The sequence below is a fragment of the Pseudopodoces humilis genome, chromosome 7 (assembly GCF_049639895.1).
Source record: "Pseudopodoces humilis isolate 2021_Gansu_Grassland_sample_001 chromosome 7, ASM4963989v1, whole genome shotgun sequence".
Lineage (NCBI taxonomy): Eukaryota > Metazoa > Chordata > Aves > Passeriformes > Paridae > Pseudopodoces > Pseudopodoces humilis.
The window spans coordinates 26,261,024-26,282,292 of NC_142206.1; the positions used below are offsets into that span (position 1 = coordinate 26,261,024).

General features: G+C 39.6%; 1 protein-coding gene across 3 annotated transcripts in view; it reads right to left on the bottom strand.

Moving 5' to 3' along the window:
- SPTBN5 (spectrin beta, non-erythrocytic 5) overlaps positions 1–21,269 on the bottom strand; it is a 93,389-nt gene that overhangs the window by 1,614 nt on the left and 70,506 nt on the right. For all 3 annotated transcript variants that reach the window (XM_088057863.1, XM_088057862.1, XM_088057864.1), the window contains 19 exons: positions 20,625–20,797; positions 19,499–19,589; positions 18,708–18,854; positions 17,059–17,196; positions 16,054–16,310; positions 15,702–15,888; positions 13,029–13,241; positions 12,468–12,664; positions 11,690–11,894; positions 10,790–10,984; positions 9,498–9,653; positions 8,735–8,952; positions 6,908–7,097; positions 6,001–6,177; positions 4,965–5,069; positions 3,363–3,983; positions 2,325–2,396; positions 650–736; positions 166–257 (listed from right to left, as the gene is read on the bottom strand). In XM_088057863.1, coding sequence (XP_087913989.1) covers positions 166–257; positions 650–736; positions 2,325–2,396; positions 3,363–3,983; positions 4,965–5,069; positions 6,001–6,177; positions 6,908–7,097; positions 8,735–8,952; positions 9,498–9,653; positions 10,790–10,984; positions 11,690–11,894; positions 12,468–12,664; positions 13,029–13,241; positions 15,702–15,888; positions 16,054–16,310; positions 17,059–17,196; positions 18,708–18,854; positions 19,499–19,589; positions 20,625–20,797 — 3,521 coding nt within the window. The remainder of the gene's footprint in view (positions 1–165; positions 258–649; positions 737–2,324; positions 2,397–3,362; positions 3,984–4,964; positions 5,070–6,000; positions 6,178–6,907; positions 7,098–8,734; positions 8,953–9,497; positions 9,654–10,789; positions 10,985–11,689; positions 11,895–12,467; positions 12,665–13,028; positions 13,242–15,701; positions 15,889–16,053; positions 16,311–17,058; positions 17,197–18,707; positions 18,855–19,498; positions 19,590–20,624; positions 20,798–21,269) is intronic.

Genomic DNA, 21,269 nt, shown 5'->3' on the forward strand with positions numbered 1-21,269 from the left:
AAATAAGGACACAAAAAGGTGAATTCTAGTCAGTTTTGCCTTATACTTTCTGTGCTTGTGAGTGTGAGACACTTCAGTTGTGCCTCCTAACAGCACACAGCCTTAGGTGACTGTGGGCAGGGAGCTGCACAGGCTTTTACTCGTGCCCTTTTCTGTAAGACTCACCTCAGCATGAAGGCGTTCTCTTTCCTGGTGTAATTCACCAGCCTCTCACATTTGGCACCAGAAATGTTGAGGGACAGGACTGTGGATACATTCTGAAGGGGGATAAAATGAAAATAAAATGTCTTCTGTGTCCTTTCTGCTAGGATTCAATTCCATACTTACCTGCAGGCAGTCTACACACCCATCCCTTCATGCTTCTAACTTTAATTCTAAGATCACTGAATAGGATAAGCCACAGAGGAACCAAGGATGATGGCATTATATCTTGAAGACAATCCTTGAATAAGATGTACCTTAAAAGAAGTATCTTTGAAAACTTCTGGAAGCTTATCAGTCTGTTTTTAGTTGTATCAGTTGACAAACTGCTGAATTTTCAATCAGTTGACACTGATCACCCCAGCCCCAAACCAAAGGTGACATTTTAAAACTAATTTTTACATATGTAGATACAAAGTTTGCTAAAAAGATTAAAAAACTAAATTACCTTAGTTGCTTCTTTGTCATCATTATAGAAGTCAAGCTTTAATCCATCAAGTTTTACATAGCAGGAGTTCCAAGACCTCGAGTGTGGCTACATGAATAGAAATGGTAATAAAATTCAGTTCTGAAGTAAATATTTTATAGGAATAGTGAAATCTTTCACACAACTACCTCAGGAACCCGGGATCTGTCGATATTATGATCACAGAAGTTCTCAGAGTCATTGTTATCTCTTAGAAAAACAGAACCTGCTCTAGTTTCTGTGCGAGTGATTCAAGAAAGGGTCTCTATGAGTCAGAACTGAAAAAATGACATAACCTGGCTCAAGCAAGCTCTACATCATGTGGTCAGTAACATCACTGAGGGTGGATAATCAGAGTTCTGTTTAACTTTTGGCCACTAAAACTCCACATTTTTCCCTAGCTGTAACACTGGACCCTGCCTGCTAGTCACAGGTTAATTTTATCAAGTGTGTTGTTACTATCTAATGTGGATGCTGAATTCTTCTTCATTTACTCAACTAACCCCAGTGGAATACTACTGAACAACATGCAAATGCAGCAGGTATTTCCATGTATCACTATGTATCACTGAAACTTATCCTAGTGCCATGAGACTCTGCTTGGTGAAGGACCCTTAACTTCTATTTGTATTTTATTATGCCAGTGAATAAAGTTGACAATTGGTCATTCAGAGAGAAGGAAGGAAACAGTTCTGAGGAGGATAAGTCATAGCTTTTCTTCTTGGGTAATATGGAAGTTCAGTATTCCTGAACACTAAATTCTGTGCGCTCAGAAGTGAAGAAAAACTAGATTTCTCTTCCAGAAGATGGAGTCCATACCAGATTCACTTTTTAAAAGAGGTATTTCAAGTTTAAAATTTCAGAGGAAATATTCTATGGGACAAATAATCCAAGACATAATATCTGTCTATCATAATAATCTTGCTTATGTGCAAACACTCAGCAAACATTGATGTCTGCAGATTGTTAGTGAATGTTAGAAAATTTCCTGGCCTGTTGTGATTGTTATGCTACTGACTTGAAGTGGCATTATTTCCCAGGATAAGAATTTAGTTTTCCATTTTATTCAAACCTGTATTTAGCAAACCAATTCTTCAAAGATAAACACAACCTTAATTCTGTTCTAGCACAGTTAGAAATTACAAATATTGGGAGCATGAGACTGAGGGCTTCCACTACTGACAAACTATCACAAGTTGTTACAGGATCATAAAGCTTTAGAGTTTTTTTGTGGTGTGATGGTTTTTTCTGATTGTTGTGGGGGTTTTTTTTGTTGTTTCATTTGGGTTTTTTTCCCCCAATTCAGTTGATATATTGAAACCAGTTGATATATTGAAACCAGTTGATATATTGTTTATAATTAAGAAACTGTAATTAACATGTTTATACAGCCTAGACTCTGGTATACAAATCCATTAACTGTAGACAGACCCTGTTCTGCGTGATTCCCGTGACAGGTAACAATCCCATTGTCTCTTTTTCTGAGAGATCAGATACTGCCAAAGCCAGGGGATACTTCCTCATGCATTTTAGGGATAGCTGAAGAAAACCCACACTACTGAGCTCCTCTTCAGCAAGAGCTTACCCTGAAGAAGTCAGACCAGATTATAACTCAAGGAAAAATGAAATAACCCAGAGTGATGGTATTTATTTCTACCTGTTGTCTTCGTGGAAGGAGCTGGTCTCGCTTCTCTAGGAAACCCTCCATGTTCTGGAGACTTGCAGAAACCTGAGACATACAAGAACATTGCTACTTAACTTTAAAATAGCCCTTAGGCCTATGCTAAACTTCTGAAGGTCTTTTTTAGGTAAACTCCATGCAAAGAAACTGGTCTCTGGTTCCTCTATCCTTTACATTGACAGCACAGCTGGAAATCCTCACTAGGTTGCAGTTGTATCTTTGATAAACCACCTAAACGAAGATAATTCAAATCCTTCTCGAACAATTTACTTATGAAATTTGCTCTATCATAGTGTGATAATTAACTAACACTATTTTTATATTATTACATACATTTTACAACTTAAATTGTTTGAGTTATCCATACCACCTCCACAATTATTGAGTTACACCAATGTATAGTACTGGTACTCTTGGGTATGTGAGATGTGTTCCTCTCAAGAGTAGAGAAGCAAAAGGACAATTTTATCTGCCAATGAGTTAACAGTGAATTTCCTGCCAGGACAAGCAAGCAGGAGTTGTTGGTTCTAGTCTTGCACCTGGTCAGCTCTTTGACAAGTGTGCCATGGAGTCCTGCCTCTCTTTGACTTCTAAATGAGTGGACAGTAAGCACTGCCACCTCACACAGAGGGTGTAGGTAAATCATCCTCTTTGTGAGACCCATCTGTTTTTAAGTGCTCTGCTGAGTATTCAGCAAGCAGGAATAGCCTCTAGTTCAGGAAAAGAAAAACAGGAACCAATATAGCTGTTAAGACCTAGGCTATAAAGCTTAGCAAATTAAAAGTAGTTTAAAGCTGTACATAGCAGCTTAAGTCAAGAGTCTTTGTGGAAAAGTGTTTGAATTGCAAAGGCACATAAAATGCTTCTTGTTTGAATCCAGGTGTGTACCCACCAGAATGCCCACTCTATGGTGCTCTTTGTGACTTTCACACAGATCTTCCTGTTATTGCCTTCCTTAAACTAGCACATCATAGTGGTTTTGTGAGGAGAGAACCAGAAATTCCTGGGACTTACCGAAGATGTATTCTTTAATCTCTCCCAAGAGGAGCTAGACAGCAGTAAGTTTGGTGAGTTATCTAGTGACCTTTGTCCAGGCTCGGGTGGTGCTGCTGTTAGTTTGGTCTGCAGGTTGGGGAAAGAGGAGCCTATAGCACCTTTTTCCTGAGGAGATATGCAGTCTGTGGCTTGTGATTCTGACAAATTGCTGCTGTGTTGCTGGCTTATAGGAGTAGGAGATAAAGGAGAGCCTGAAGAACCGTGTCTTTCCAAAGATGCAGCCTGTGGGCCTACCATCTTTGGTGTAGCTGGAGTGATAATCTCACCGAGCCTTGTCTCAGCTTTCATTTCTGTTTTGTTGCTGCTCAGCACTTCAGGGACTTCCAAGGAAGTGAATTCTTGGAACCTTGTTGGAGATTTTTCAACTGGGGAGAAAATAGTTTCAAGTGGGACCTTCCAGGACACACTGTGTGTGGGCACAGGTGGCAGTGGCGTTGTGCTCTTTATCTCTGTCACTTTTGGTGGCGCATTCCTTTTGTCAGATGGTTTTCTTTTCAGAGAAGGAACTCGTACAACTTTGCCTTTATCCTTCTGCTCACTCTCTTCAGTGTCCACTTGTTTCAGAAGATTCATCTCTCTCTGTAGGACATCAGTATTACTTTTTTTTTTTTTTTTAATTACCTTTGTGCATTCATGCTTACCTAAGATTTTTTTTTTTTATTTTAAGCAGGAACAGTTTTTCAAATAAAATATCTCCTGGAACTGAATCTTAAGGCCTGCACTTCCAGTGGCATTCTTAGAGTTAGATCTGAATCTAACTGCTATTAGAGCACTATTTTGTTGCCCAAATCATGAATAGTAATGGCAGTAACCTCAAATATGGCGAATTCTGCCCTTACTAAGTTCTCTGGAGGCTGATTTTTTTTTTTTTTTAATAAGCTAAGGAAAAACTGTGGTACTTTTCTTGAGGCACTGCTTTAAGTTTTCTGTAAGAACACTGAGTACCCAGGGTTGTTCTCATGGAAAATTTAGGAGGGAAGGACCTTTGTCCCTTCCCTTAGCCAATTTGCAAATCACTGAACAAAAGACAGATTAATCTTAAGCTTAAAATCAAGCACAACCATTATGTTTTTCTGGTTATTTCAGGAAAATCACTTAAAAAACCTCCCCCACCATGACAGAGAATCTGAGAGGCCCACTGAGTATCTTTGGTATTTAACACAATCCACTGTAAAAATCTTAAGCCAGAATGAAAAAGGCCTATCTGTGCCTTGATTTCCATTTATATTTGGCCCTTTGCTGTCCTCTATCACTTTCATGTGGCTCCAGCTCCCTACTGAAATCCTGAATGAAGCAAAATCTCTCCATCTGTGTTGCAAGGGATCACCCTGTTTCTCACACCCTTTTTGCTGGTCCTGACAAAAGAAAATTTCCACTTCTCCCCTACAGCTTTTTCAAGCTAGTTGATCTCTTTTGATCCACATACAGGTCTTGCCATGTCTGAAATATTTCAGCTTTGGTTACTCGTTTGCCCCATCTCTTACACAGAGTGACATTCCAACAACCCATGACCCACATCATCCTGTTTCATGCACAGCTCATCAGCCTCCCATTACTCACCTTAGTTTTCCTGCTGAGCTGAGCAAATTTCTCCTCCTGTGCTGCAAGCATCTTCTCAAACTCATGGTGTTTCTTCAGTAATTCCTCTACTTCAGACACTGAATCCTAAATGGAAAAATTACCACATACAGAAGTCCAAAATCAAGTCCATTAAGGAGCCATTATGCCTAAGATTTTCAGATTGATCCATTCTATTTGGCCATGTGAGGATTCTGAAAATTTTGTAACTGGATGTCTAAACCCCTGTTGATGTATGAAAAAATCTGAATCTACATTTTTAAAAAAGGTCTGCATCATGCAGTCTGTCTGCTGTGTAGGAGAGAAAGAGCTCAAGTACCAGCCTTCCCTGTTCTGCAAGGATGTGTAGTACCATGGCTTCCAGCTAGAACTGTTTATGTACAGATTGAGTACTTGGACTCTAGCTTGTGCTAGATGCAGAGTTTGTTCCTGCCCTACTACAGGGGAGACTTCTTCCATGTCCTCTGCTTAGTTTGTGATACCCAAATTCATGACTTAGTTTTCCAATCTTATAAATTGTCAGAAGACAGTCTACAATGAGGGAAAAAACCCAACAAAATAAACAAAAATATGGATGCTGGTATGTAAAAAGGAATTTACGAGCCAGATATCAGGCTGCCTGTGTAGAACATTTTACCACTTAATGGGAAGAAAAAGGTGGGAAAAGCCCCTTTTTTTTCCCCTACAAGGTGGGGAAAACCCTTTCTTCCTTTTGAAAAAGCTCTCAGCAAGACAAGGAAGGTTGAACCTTCTGTGAGTTATGTGAAAAAATGATCTGACAAGATTTCTACCACCCCCTGGAAGCCACCACTTCCAGGAGCCCATCACCATGTCAAATGCAGCAACTGCCCTGGGCTCACTTCTGCAAGAGGACAGGGTTCCTGCCCTTTCTAATCTTCAGGGCAGTTTGTTTTTGAGATTGTGATTAATTTCAGGCCTGAGCTGATGCATGAACCAGGCCCTCTGCATGTGCTAAGGGGCACAGAGTGCTCAGTAATGCTGCATGGCTGTTACTCACCCCATAGGAGGGATCTGAAAGAAAGCTCTCCTTGGCAGCCAGCCACGCTTCTGCTTGTTCGAGCTCTCTGCGGAGCAATTGGATCTCCCAGTTTTCTTCATACAGTGCTTTCCTCATGTCCCAGCTCTCCTTTACCTTCTTCATCAGCTCTGACAGCTCTAACAGTTTTTCTTCAATCTAGAAAAATAGTATGTGTAATGCCAGGAGCTGAAAAATCCAATCAGACTTTCACATGACAGTCAATTATCTGTCCTCGTGATTTAGAGGATGACTTCTTGAAAATTTTGTGGTGTTAGCATAATTTAGAAAAGATATCCGAGTCCTCTTTTTTCCTACTTGAATTAATTTAGCATGTAAATTGTGTAGCTAGATAATACAATTTTAGGCATATTCCACATACTGTATGACAAATATTCTGCCATATGAATTCCCAAAATTTATACCCAGGCAACTTGTACTATAAAGCTAGTGAGAACCAGAAGATTCAGCAAATGCATGCACTTAGGTCAAGGCAACAATGGAGAGACTTCAACTGTGGAAAGTTGTCTTGTTCTTTCTACAACAGAATTAATGTAATCCTGCATAAATTCTGAAGATGGTTTTGTTGGTGTGATCTCTGGATCTACAGACAATGTCTTGGCCAAAGTCTAAAGACACACAGATAATAAAATCACAGAAATTTTAACATTCTTGCACCTTTGGACATTTCTGAGGAATTACATTGTGATGTAGCATAAGAACTTTAAAATGTGTTTTCTTTTTCTATGTGTCACATGAACTATATAGCTTTTAATAGTAAAGAACCTGATCATCCTGTTCAGTTTTTCTGAGAGACAAAGCTGCACCTTCTGTCTGTTTCATGTCTTTGTTCACTCTTGCTTGTAAAATATTTAACTCTTCAACACACCTCTTCAGACATGAAATGTCCATTCTTCATCAGGTCACCTCCTGCCCGCTGCATTTCTTCATATTTCAGCCACTGTTTCTCTATCTCACGCTTGTATTCCTCATGGCGCTTGATGAGCAGTTCTGCTCCCAGGACATCGTTTGCCAGTTCCTCAGATATCACCAGAGCATGCATCTCGTTGGCCCAGGCCCTACAGAACACAGACAAAGGGTAAAAAGGAGAAGAATCTGAATCTGTTGGAAATTTGGGGATGCACACATCCCACGGCTGTGGATACAAGTATACAGACTTTCATTTACTCACAAAAGGTATTAATATTGATTAGAGTTAATTCTGTTCTTAGTAACTGGTACAGGGCTGAGATTGGGATTTAGCATGAGAATAATGTTGACAACACACTGTTTTGGCTGTTGCTGGGTAGAGCTTACCCTAAGCCAAGGAATTTTCTGTTTCCCAGGCTCTCCCAGTGAGGAGGTGCAGGAGCAGCTGGGCAGGGGTGAAACACGGCCAGGACAGCTGACCCAAACTGGCCAAAGGGTCAGCTCTGACCACACCATAGAACATCATACCCAGTATATAAACCGGGGGGAGCTGGCCAGAAGGGACCAATGGCTGCTTAGGGACAGGCTGGGAACCAGTGAGTGGGTGATGAACAATTGTATTGTTTATCAGTAGTTTTAAGAAGGGTTATTTTCCTTTTTTTTCCATCATTAGTACTATTATATTTTACTTTTTTTTTTTTAATTGCTAGAGTGTTCTTATCTCAACAAATTAGTTGGTTTTTTTGGTTTGTTTGCTTGTTTTAATTTCTGATCCTCTTCCCCATCCTACTGTGAATGTGGGGGAGTGAGTGGCTTGGCTGTGGAAGTACTTAGCTGCTGACTGGGAGGTTAAACCATAGCAATACACAAATGCATTGATGAAGGTTTACTCAAACATCTGGGGGATTTGTAATATTCCCAGTGCTGTTTCCATACAGAGCCTATTAAAAATACAGATGTAGATCTGTACGTACTGAAGCATTCTGCATTCAAATTATCAGAAAGAAATAATTGCAATTGCCTAGGCTACACACTTTAACAATATTTTATACATTATAAAGGAACACAGAGGCTTTCAAATGCCCATCAAAACCTTACCACCATACATGAAAGTACTTCATATGCACAAAGATTACTCATGGAAAGAAGCATATTGATATATACTTCTTAAGAAACATTTTCTACTCCATAACTCTCAACTGGCACAAACTAATGCATGATTTACCTGAGCACAGAATCTATCCCTTAGCATAGTAAATGTCCAATAGTCAGTGGTAACCATTTCACTGTCTCTCTATTTCTACTCCTGTCACAGGTGAACTTTTTCATTACTTATTCTAGGAGATTATCTTTAATGCAGTTGCTTTTACTCTGAGAAAAGGGGGCACTGGTGTCTATGCAGGTGTACAAATTACTTCACTATCTAACCCTGTCCTCCTACAGAATCAACAGTATTTTGAACTGGAATTGTGAAATGACCAAATTTATCCACAGGGATGGAATTCTCCAGGACTGTTTAGGAATTAGTTCAAAAAAGTGTCTTTGTCATACACAAAGGGTGTGTATGATGCCCTGTGCTGGGGCATTATGGTCACCTCTGATATCTGGTAAATTCTGTGAAGTGCTGTTGAGGAGATACCACGCATTATTATTCAAAGAGATTTCAAAGAAAACTGCAGAGCACCTGGGGCAGGAATCAAATAACTAACAGCTATAATTTAGAAAATCCTGTATGGGAAAGACGAGAAATAAGGCCCACTGCCAAACTCAAGGGGCCTACACATACATCAGCTCCCTGCAGTCATTGAAATAGAGCTGGACTTGTTCTGCCTGGCTCAGTCTTGCCTTCCTCTCCAGAAACTTTTTGTCCAAGTTTTCCCAGCACTCATCCACATCTGTGAGTCTCTCCATGATGTTTTCCTTCACTTGAGGGTATGTGCGGCTGAGGTGCCAAGCGTCTCCTCGGATCCGTTCCAGCTCTTTCATGATGACTCCTAGATCTCTCTGGAATGGAGACAGAGTCATTGGATTGTAAGACCAAGTCACTGCTTAGTTCTATCAAAAGTGGATTTAACGATGGTGCATATATTTTCTACCCTCTGGCTGTACAGAGGCTGGAAATATGAATGCCTCTCAGTTTTCCTGTAATGCCCTATTCATCATCAAACATAAAAGAAACTTCTTTAGACATGAGACAGATTCTTTTGGTAAATGTGGAGCTGAAGTTTCCTATAGTTCAGCTGTCACCTTTGCAATTATAATAACAGCTTGGAATAGATTTTAGAAGAGAAGTTCATCCTTCAAAGCCAAAGCATTAATAATACAATAAAAAGCAAAAGCATTAATAATATAATATAATATAATATAACATCCCAATGTTAAAAGCAGGAGGAGAAGGCCCTCTTCTTTGTGAGGCACAAAGAATATTTAAGAGTACAATAAATTTGTCTTGCAAGCAAGGCCCTTGAGAGGCACTAGTCAAGAGTCAGTCTCCTTTTTTTTTTGCCACCTATGCTTTTCTGCTGCTGCTTCATCACAGATCCTCTTACCTCTACTCCCTCAAGATGGCTGAGAAGTGTCTGTACACCTGGAAGATCATATCCATAATCTTCTATATCCACCACTGCTTCCTTCTCCTGCATCCAGCCCTTTACTTCATCCACATCGTGGTCATACTGGTGAACTTGATGGGCTGCTATTAGGTTCTGGGACAAAGAAGTAATTTAATGGTAATACTCTACAGCATCTTGTGTCTACAACATGAAAAAAGGTAACTCTAATATGTCATAATGCAGTACAAAATGACTGGGGCTTTTGAGAGGAAATGAAACATCTTCCCCATTAAGTCATCTGAAAGTGAGGTGTTAACCTAATTTCCCCAAGTTCTGTTGGACAATGGAAAGAAACAGAAGTCTCCAAAGAGCAATTTATCCCTACATGAGAGGAATTATCAAAATGCAGAGAATGAATTCCCCTCCAAAAGTAGCTCTCTATATCACAGAAATTGTCTTAAAATACTTCTTGAAATAAAGGTCTACACTGCAAAAAGTGAAAATAAAAGGAATTGAGCAAAAATCATACTTTTCTGAATTGAGAGGATTAAAAAAAATGTTCCAATACTAGTTTATAGTCAAACTCCATATTAACAGTTGTCATGCATTTATTTCTGCTAACAGGAAATAGTGGGCTCGAGCTACCTCCTATGCAACAGGTCATGCAACAGTAGTGAAAGAAAAAAAAGATTGAGGACATCTGGTGTTTTATATTCTCCTTAAAGCAAGCAAAAATATTGAGTTCTGTGTGTCACCTCTGCTTTTCCAAATGTATCTGTGACTTCAGTTTCCTGAGAGGGACTAAGCAGATTTAACACCTAACTGCTGCCCAAAAGTAGGGAGTTGTCTCTGTGTCCTCCATCACATTCTCTTTCATACACCTTCTGTGATTTCAAGTAGCTAATTCAGCAAAAACATGGAGAATTTTGATCATGTTTAGTAAACTGTTAAATAGGTAGTTCCATAAAGAGACTGATAAGTGGCAGAGCCAGACTCCTGTTAGTGGTGGCAAACTGTTGGATTTGCTTTGTTTTTCAGGAAACTGGAGTTAGCAGTGAATTAAGGAGAACAATTACTCCTAGCTGATAAACATCTTTCAAGTATTAGCCTTGCTAGGAGCAGGGTAAGCAGTGGCTGTAAAGGGAAATGACTCTAGAAAAAAATTGAACAAAATGTACTCATTGCCTCTGCAAACCTTGTTTCAACGTGAGCAATGCACTGGTTTGGGAAAGAAAGGACATGGGAGACTGCAGGGAAATCAGTGCCCCCGTTTTTCATGTGTTTCCTACCTCTGTCCTTAGCTGAATGGCATTGCATAGTGTCTCCCACATTTCATTGATTTGCTTAGTTCTCTTTTGGATGACATCCATCTTGCTGTGGCCTTCCTTATCCAGTTTAGATGCTAACTCATTTAAGGAGGCAACTTTGGAATGACCCAGAGGTTTCATCTCATTTTCAAAATCTTTAAACTTTTTCTCCAGCACCTGCAGAATAAATTGGAACACAGATTTAGATAAAAGAATTTCTGCCTACCTCCATGAGCGAGACAGAAGGAATCACTTTCTCTGCTCTGTATAACACAAAAGCTATGTACTACAATCTACAGGTGCAAATCATTTGATAAATCCAAATGATCTGGAGTCAGAAGAAGACATCCTGTTGTCTTGATCATTTAACATTCTGTGTCACTGGGAAAAATGAACCGCATCCTGACAAGCAGAAGTTGCCCAGATCAAAAGCTAATGAACAAAACTTGTTTACATATGCTGTAGTTCCTAGGAGGAGTGGACACTACTAATTATACCTCTCTGCACTGTGTGTCTCAAGGAGAAATTTATCCTTGAAATCAGCAGCAAGAAATATGAATGCTGCAGCCCAGTGTTTTTGACCATAGTCAAATTTTTTAGGTCCTGTCAAATTTATTTTGCAGGGCAAGCAATGAAATGTGCTGACCTCACCTTATCCCAAGAAAAGCTAATTTTCTGATACATCTAATTTTCTGTTGGAGGATGCTGCCTCAGTGACCCTGTCAAAGCAGACAGAAACCAGTCTGAGTTCTTGCTGTAGAGATAACAGCTCTGTTTAGTTTTTGTCACTGTAACATGCTTCACTGTCAGCAGCTACACAAAAATGACAGCAAATCCCTGCTTTGCCACACAATACATGCAATACCTTTTATTTTCTTTTACCTCAACATCATCTAAGTCCTGCCCATAGTTGTCTGACTCTGCTACAGACAGTTTACTGGAAAGCCATGCATCCACCAGCTGGAATTCTCTTTCAAACTGATAGAGCTGGAATTGTTCTTGCAGGCGTTTTCTCTGGGTGTCAGACTTCTGTAGGAGAGACTGATAGTCTGCTAGGATCCCCTGGAGCTTTGAAAGTATTACTGAACTGCAAAGGATAGGAAGCAAAAAGTATGTTTTATTGTTCTTTTTAAAGACTGTTTTTTCTTACAGGTTTAATTTGCAACACCTTTAAAATACAGATAAACCAGATAACATCATGGAGTGAGTTATGCTGTGCCATTAGAGCAGCTAGGTCAGGAAATTAAAGTATATCATAAAAACTAGTTGGTCTTTTTCCTTCCTCCTCCCCAGGTATAAAAACAAACTTTCAATGAAAAACAATGAACTGTCAGTAATATTCATTTCCTTTCCCAAGCACGGTGGTTTTTGAATATTTGTGGTAAATTAGAGATAGATGACTAGTTCCTGGGAGTAGACAATGGACAAAGAACTGATCTTCATTAATTGGACTGTTGTTAGAAATAAAAAAATCTCATGAAAATATTCATCTTCAAGCTTTTGGGGAGCTCAGTGTGTGTGATGATGATGATGGAGGGATAGATGATCCCTGAAGTCTTACTTTTGAATGAGCCATCAAACATAGTTGAACTTTTCTGTATTTGACTTCTCTGGGGGTTTCTGTTAGACCTGGAGGAGAAATCTGTTTTTACTTTCCTACCTCTCTGGACTGTCTTTGTTTATTAAGCTGGCACCTGTCTCCTGTACTTTCTCAATCCGCGACCTGAAACTATCCATGTCCAGTTTGGTAGCTTCAAGTTTGCGAAGCAAAACTTGTGTGGATTCTTCATTCTTCCCATAATCAGAGGTCTCCAGAATGAAACTCCTCTCTGCCAGCCATGCCTCCACCTCCAGCAGCTGTATAAAATACAGGGATGAGCCTTAACACAGCTTGATTTGGGTCAAGACAGAAAAAACTGAAAGCAGTGGTGCACTGATGCATCAGTGAAAATAGAGAGTACCTTTAGGTGACTTCCTCTAATTCAATCTAGCTGTTCCAAAAAATGTGTACCAGAATCCAGTAATTGCAGTTAAATGTTACTCACTGTGATTAGTTGGGAAAGTAATTGTAATTTCTTCACTGTATCCATATTTACCAGATAGGAAAAATCAGGGCAGTGTAAACTGTGCTCCTTTCTGCACACTTACATCCATTCAATATAGGTGTCAGTTGTTTTAAGAAAAGAGAGGCCAAAATAAATCTCTCAAAATAAATCTTTACCTCATTTAGGAACAGATGGGCCTCATAGGACTGCATAAGCCTCTGTCTCCTCTCTTGAGCCTCTGCCTTCAAGACCTCTACAGAAGTCTCAAGCTCCTTCAGATGCTCTGTAATCTTACGAGAGGCTGAGTGGCCTCCCCTCACCAGTTTCTGTCCTGTACTGATCACTGCTTTGGTCAAAGCATCCCGACTGTTTATCTCATTCTCCAGGTTCTGGAAAGAGTAAAGAGTAAAATGATAATTACAAAAATTGAAGTTATGGAATTTTTATTCCAGAAAATGTAGTCATGCATATATAATTCCATTATAAATTTGCTTTCTATTCACAACAGTGGGTCAGAGGCACAAAGCCTGAGTGCATGCTTCAAGTGGAGTGGAGGACTTTTTTGGGGGTGAAGGAGTGATCATAGAAATCAAATTTATCCATGAAGTTTGACCTTTGGTATCTACCTCAGAGTCTGGAGGGAAGAGGTTCTAATCACAAACCTCTTATTTGTAGATTCCACTGAAATGTACCCTGTTCCATTCCATTATATGGCATTTCTTGAATTAACACATGTCTAGAGAGGAATGACCAATTTGCCTGCCCATTATTATTTATCACTTGCCAATGCTTTTGTAGAAGATGCATCTTTGTATAGCAGCCATTGTAAATGCTGTGGGTACATGAGTGCCAGGCAGCCAACAGGACAAGGAGAGAAGAAAACCACCTGAACCAATTCTCAAAGGCTTTACTTGAAATTAATTTTTGTAGATTTTAAAACAATATGCATCCCTCCATATACTCTCCCATGGGCAGGCAAGGCCCATGCTGAGATTTTTCTGTGAGCATACATGCATTCTTTGGCTGACTGTGCCTGAGCACCCTGAGCGCAAACAAGCCCCACAATTTTAGCATTGTTCTGTTTAATTTCATAGCGATGAATAAGCAGGTTCAGAGCTAGACTGCAGTGCTGTGTTAATATAGAAGAGACGCCCTCTATAAGGAGAGGAGCTGCATTTTCAACTTAAGAGTCAAACTTGGCTGGAAAAGAGCTCTGATTCTAATCTTGCCTTTAACTGCCCCCTATTGATTTCAAGATGTTGTTGAAAAGTGACACCGTATCTGTTCCAAGACAAGCAGCTGTTTGAAGGCATGATATATTTGTGTGTAAATGCTGTTTCGCAAGACAGCTTTTTTTTTTTCTTCATACTTAGGTTAATACAGTTCACACACAATCTCTTTTGGAGTTACAAACCAAGGACTGAATTTTGCAAATCTGGCTCATTAGGACAAACAATAGAGGGTGGAACCAACAGTCTATTCAATTCCTGACTGTTATGTTAATTCTGACATTTGCTTGCTTGTAAACCAACAATTAAAAGAAGGTGCAGAGGCTGTAGCTAATAACACGTTGAGAGTTAAAAGCTTATATTTTAATCCTGTTTCCAGAAGAATAGTAAGTAAAATGTCAGAGAATTTTATTATACACTGATTTTATAGTTTACATCTCCAGTCTCACAGGTAGTTGAAAAATTTTGAGACTTAGCCAACTAACAAAAAATAATCATAGCCTAAAGCAGTATCTCCTCTGTTCGTTCAGTTATTTGAAATATTTTTTCAGATTAATTCAGCTCAAGCATTCTTTTCTTCTGTGAACTTCATTACTTGCTTTCCATGCCAATGAGTTCATAAATTTCAGGAGTAATTGCACACATAACAACATTTGTGCTTTTAATCATGATGAAACAAGGTTTTCTTTCTTGCTGTTTCACAATGATTGCACCAGACACTTGGGCTTTCTCTCTCTCTGACTATATCACACACATTGACAATATATAGGATCTCCTGTCTTTCCCAATCCTAATGAAGGTTGCACAGGTTTCCCTTAAAGGCACTTGACATGGCACTTAAATGGGATGTCATATGCTAATATTAATATTAAATACCAAAAGCTGCTAGAAAATCTTAGCAGGAATATTTTTAATTCCACCTTGTGTTTGAAAAGAGACAGTGTTCCTTATTAAAGAACTATCAGGAAGGTAATTATTGGTATTTGAGATGACAGTATTCCAGGCACTGCTTCCTCCAATGCTCCATCTGAACCTTAAGAAATATTTCAGCAGTTGTCTTGAAAGCTACCACAAGGTCAGCTAGCATAATAGTTCCCTGTAAACTCCCTCCCATCAGAGCAGGGAAAAATTTGGGGGAAACTGTTTTCCTAGTGTAGTGGTTTAGGTCACTAATTTGAGTTTTTGGTTTTACAAAACCAGCACACCTGGGAGCTCATCTCACGACATGTGAGCAATGAACTTTCTTGGATCTTACTTACTTACTTGCTTACTTACAAACTTACTGAGTTTGAAAGCATTTTGTTAGGACCAAAGAGCCCATGAAAATATACACAGGTTTGTAAAATCTATTTTGTATTGAAAAGGCCGGGGTTTGAACTGAGCTCACAGAAAGAGCCAGCATGTCCACAGAAGGCCTGTGGTGTGGTACTTGCACCACTGCAACAATAAGCAGGATGGCATCCTGTATGTTGACAAGTCATGGACAGATCCTTGAAGAAGAGGATAAAAGTGATCCCTGTTAGCCAGAGCACAGCAGATGAAGTTTGCTAGAGACAAATTGAGTTCAGTGTTCTCTGTTTGATTCTAAAGACTGTGAATGGCTGTTACATGTTACATTACCTGGTGCTTTTCTTGTAGACTCTGAACAGTTGCCAGGGATTTGCCATAATCCTTGGAGGAAGCCATGGGGAGCTTCTCACGAACCCAAGCCAGCTCCTCATCAACGTCTCGGAAGAATTGGTACTGAAGTCTGCTTGCCTCCAGACTCCCCCGCCTCTCCTGCAGAGGATCACGTAGCCTTTTGTATCTGTAGGTTTTAAAGATTATCCAGTGAGGTCTACAGATTGATAAGGAATGAATGCAGAACACTCACTTCAGAACAGTGTAGAGAAGGAAAGAAGAATATTCAGGGAAGAAAAAAGCTGATAAAAGTAGCAAAATGACAGCAGAAGACAGGCCAGGCATGACACACCTCTGCACCAATTCATCCACTTTCTCTTCTAGTTCATCAGCAAGGAAATGTTTCTCCTTCTGGAACTGCTGAGCTGTGACCACAAGCTCTTGCAGCCGGTCCCTATGGGCAGCAATGTCTTCCTCCAATTCCTCTTGTTTCTTCAGGTGACTGTTCAAAACCACCAGATCATTGTCATTATACGGTGCTTTCAGGTCATTTTCCACACCTTCCAACCATTTCTCTGTGTCCTCTACATTTCGCTGAAAATGAAGACCCTGAGAACAAGCAAGAGGAAAAGGTCATTGAAACTTTTAGGACAGATAATATGATGTTAAAATCTCAGTCACACTCAATAAAGATTGCACAGAAACATGGAGCCACTTCCCAGTGCTCAGTGAACTCTTCCCATATATAATGGTGCTGCAAATGAAGAAGAAAATTCAGTCATGGTGAAGACAAGAACAGATGCATTAAACATCAACAGCCTATCTTACTTGTGTTGCACAAATATAGATCATACAGATCATGGACATAGCACCTTGAAAAAACCCAGACTTTTAAAGGGAGAGGTCTGTTTTATAACCATAGATTTTCTGATAGCCCAAGCAAGTCATGAGAATTTATGTGCCTGGACTTAGAAGAACGAAAAGCAGCTCTAGGTTTCTTTCTCAATGTGCTGGAGAAAAGATGCCCTGGAGACAGATGCAGAGAGCTGACACATATGAGTAAACACATTTTTCTTCAGTATGTCTCTCTGGAATCTGGATCTAAACCAGCAGCAGAAAGCAGAATGGAGCCTAGCCTACAAATCCTGTTCCCTTCTGAGGGATCTCCAATTATCCTGCTAATTCCATTAAGTCAGTCCCCACTTAGTAGATTCTTTGCAGTTATGGTCTTGAGGAATCAGGTTGGATTGTATCAAGTGACACACTTGTAGATGAGACATGCAGCAAGGCAGCTTTGCTATCTCTGGAAAAGACACCAAGATCCAGTCACTGGCATCCCTGTGACCACTGGCATTACCTTGTAAGCATCCTGCAGTTTGGTCCATTTATCCTGGCAACTTGCTAGCAGCTCCTCCCACAGTTCTTCCATTTCTTGTAGTCTGGACAGAATGGCTTCTGGGGCATAGTGCCTTTCATGGAGCATCTTCTCCCCTTCCTATGTCAGAAGGAACAGGCAACACATTCTTCCTTTGTTGAATGCACCAGAATATATCATTTTGCCTTCATAATCAAAGCCTACTGGCACTCTTGTGTAAAGGGCCAGCTGCAACCTTCACCTCCTGACATAAGAGATGGAGCGATTGCAGAGACAGAGAAAAATCTAATGAAGACAAAAGGCTTACTGAAATCAGGGCAGAAACTGCACAGCAAGAGGAGTGAGAGGTACAGCAAGGGAAATTTGCTATACCAGGTGAGTAGGTGTTATAAAGAGCAGCTACTAGGACTATTCCCAACAAAGAAGGCAGGGCATCATGAAATAATGTGAAAGAGTTTGTGCAAGCAAGTCTTTAAAAACAGATAATTTTACTGAGGATTGTAACTCCACCCTTTAATCCCCTCTTTGTCGTGTCTGCAAACAGGGAGAAAGAAAAGAAAAGAAAAGAAAAGAAAAGAAGAAAAGAAAAGAAAAGAAAAGAAAAGAAAAGAAAAGAAAAGAAAAGAGAAAAGAAAAGAAAAGAAAAGAAAAGAAAAGAAAAGAAAAGAAAAGAAAAGAAAAGAAAAGAAAAGAAAAGAAAAGAAAAGAAAAGAAAAGAAAAGAAAAGAAAAGAAAAGAGAAAAGAAAAGAGAAGAAAAGAAAAGAAAAGAGAAGAAAAGAGAAGAAAAGAGAAGAAAAGAGAAGAAAGAAAAGAAAAGAAAAGAAAAGACAAGAAAAGAAAAGAAAAGACAGGAAAAGAAAAGAAAAGAAAAGAAAAGAAAAGAAAAGAAAAGAAAAGAAAAGAAAAGAAAAGAAAAGAAAAGAAAAGAAAAGAAAAGAAAAGAAAAGAAAAGAAGAAAAGAGAAAAGAATGTGTTTTTAAGATTAAGGTGAATCTGGAGGGGGCAATCTACTTTTAATATAGCAATCTATTGCAAAATACATCTAGTACGCACTGTGCTGAAAATAAAATTAATAAACATGTAAGAGTCTATCCTTCCAAACTTATCATCTGATCACTGCTTCTGCCAAATATATGACAAATCTTGTCAGGCTTCCTTCACATCTCGCCTACTAGCATGTTTTTGCAAAGGAAGCACTTGAAAACTCTACTCTATCCTTTTTTTTGGATACATCTTGTATGACTTGTTAAGGTTGTATATCCAATCAGGTGGGTTCTCTGCTGGAAATAAACAAGGATACCTCTAAAGTGGCACTCACCCAGAGAGATGTCCCTAAAGTCAGTAGGTTGAATCTTTTGTTGCAGGCCCCCATCTGTTTCCACTGTGTGCACAGTGACTATGCATAGCAAGATCACACTAGATAGTCAGAGAGAGAGGGTGAAGAAACAGGTGGACACAGAGAATTCCTGATGGACTAAAAGAATAAGCTTCTCAGTATACTCAGAGACAACATGGACAATGCCAGTGAGAGGACTCCCCCTCCCTTGTCTGAGATCCCTGTAATTCACACTGTCTGCAGAGTCTTTCATACCAGCTGCCCACCCTTGCCCAAAACCCCTGCTTCTCTCACTGATTTGATGGAGTCCAGACGGTTTCTATTGGCCATGATCTCTGCTTGGAAAGTCTGATGCCTCTGCAGTTTGGTCTGCAGATTGCTTGGATCCTTCCAGCTATCATCCTGGGCAATGCTATTCTTCTCATTAATCCAGGCAGCCACCTGTGGGGAGGGGAAAACAGAAGACAAAACCTTCAGTGTTTGTTCAGTTTCTTCAGCTCCAGCCTGACAGGCTCTGCTCTTACATGTACAAAACAGGGAACTGATAAGTGTGGACTGAAATGAGCTGTCTTTCAGAGGTTCTGCTTCCCCAGAGGTTCTCTTGCCCTTCATGAAGCCACCCCTAGATGTTTGTTGCCTGGAAATGGAGCTGTCTCCATCAGATAGCCCCCACACTCCCCATTTCTCCCTAAGGTGAGAAAATGCATGGGCACATGTGTGCATAGGGGAGCATAGACAATGATCTCCCTATTTCTAACCCATTATCAGTATTTCTCAATAAAATAAGTAATTTTTTTCTTATTTTTTAATTTTTTTTTTAATGGTGGCACATTCCCTTTTAATGTATTTATTTTTCCTGCATTTGCTGTTGCCCAATGTACGGTAGATCTTTCATTTACTAAACTAGACTAGAGGGAAGAAGAAAAAAAATATCCCTTCATTCTTATCCTCATATTTCCCAATATTATCTCATTTGAGGCTCAGTGCCTTGATTTTTCTCACAGTAAATCTGTCTGGGGATTCAGATCTATGCAGCACAGCATGCTTTAAGAAACCAGACTATTATGAATCCTGTGTAATTGTACCTCAAAAGAATTCTTCAGGAACTTCTGCAGAAGCCTTGATTCCTCTAGCAAATGTCTGCGAGCAGCAGCATTCTCCAGTAGTCTCTGTTTTCTGAGATGAAGACAGATGTGTGAGGTAAAAGTCACAGAGTGAATTAGATAAATCTCACCTCTAACACTCATGATCTAATCCTCCATTCCCTAGGAGGGAACTGTCCATAATATGCAGATCCTTGATCTGGGTTGTCAGAGAAGGTGCCCAGGACACTACAGGAAAGATTGTTAGCCAATAGATATGTTTAAACTATCCACAAAATCTGTATATATGGTATCTGCCTGTAGAAATCACCATTACTGCGCAAGAGAACATAAACTCAGCACGTTTCTTATGTGGAAATCCTGCAAGTGTGATGGCATTTGTCATGGATGAACCAAAGCTGTACCATCCTTTAATTTTTTTTTCCAATTCTGGACCTGCAGGACTTTATTTGTGTTAATGCAGATGCGAGATGTTATTAAATCATATCAAATTAGACCATATTAATAAATCTGTTCACTTGAATCTATGTTCACTTGAATCATAAGAGATCTCCAGTCTCTTTTTATAACTTTTATGTAGCTCTTTTCATCTACCAAAGCAGTGAATACAACTTCTTTTATTTCAGTGCCTGTTTAAGATGATCAATATGCAAATTGCTACTAGGAATAAAGTAATTCACATGAAAGGGCAAGATCTGGTCAGAAAATTTGCAAATTCCCTAATGGATAATTTGAGTGGGGCTTAAAGATCAACCCCATTAGAGCAGAGAAGAGCAGTTGTCTAGCAAATTACCTTTCTTGATGGCATTTAATGATAATGAAGTATTTAATGACATGGCAGACCTTCTGTTGGCAGCACTGTCCCTAAGGCCAGGCCAGAATACAGAATTACAGAGAAACTGCCTTATTCTGAACCCTGCTCACCCTCCACTTAATTGCATTTTGGAAGCCTCCTGATGAAGTACGGCCAATTTGGGCGCAAAGCAGGAAGCTGAGCAAATGCAGACCAGCTTATAGTTCTCTTAAATAATTTAAAGATAATGATCACATGAGGAGGATCTCATTGCAGAAGAGATTGGTGGCTGACATGGGAAGGATTTGACTTCACCTCCTCAGAACAGCCTGGCATCTGTTGCTGATATTTTCTGAGTCATAATGCTTGTTCTGCGTTAGCTGCAGAGCAAATGAAGCCATCTCATCGATTTTCTCCATCTGAGCTTCCAGGGCCTTTTCAAACTGTGTGTGTTTCCGCTGCAGGCTCTCCACACTAGACACTGAGTCCTGGATAGAATTCAACAAAAGGAAGCTGCTTTCAGTCAGAGTTTTTCCATCCAAAACACGGATAATCCAGAAGGTAAATGGCATTTACCCCACATCTGCAAACTAGCTGTCAGGAAAATTTATTTTTCTTTGGAATTCATTGGCATTGGTCTGACACTTGGGACCTAAATAATGTTCCATGGAAGGTCTGAGACCATTATTTCAGTGCTTAGCTTCTAGTGCATATTGTTGTGCTGCACAGAACACAAAATGTCTCAAGAATTAAAACATCAGTCCCTAATTTAAAATCACTCGTAAAACAGACGCCATGCTGAAAGCAAATGTGAGATGCCAAACTGAAATCAGAGTTAAGTGAACAAATATGTCACAGAAAGAGGTTAAAATTAGAGTCTCAGTTTCAACTTCCAACAATTTGGAAGAGTTCAGATCCAGATTTGAATTTGAGGACTGGAGTCTGACATTACAGTTAATC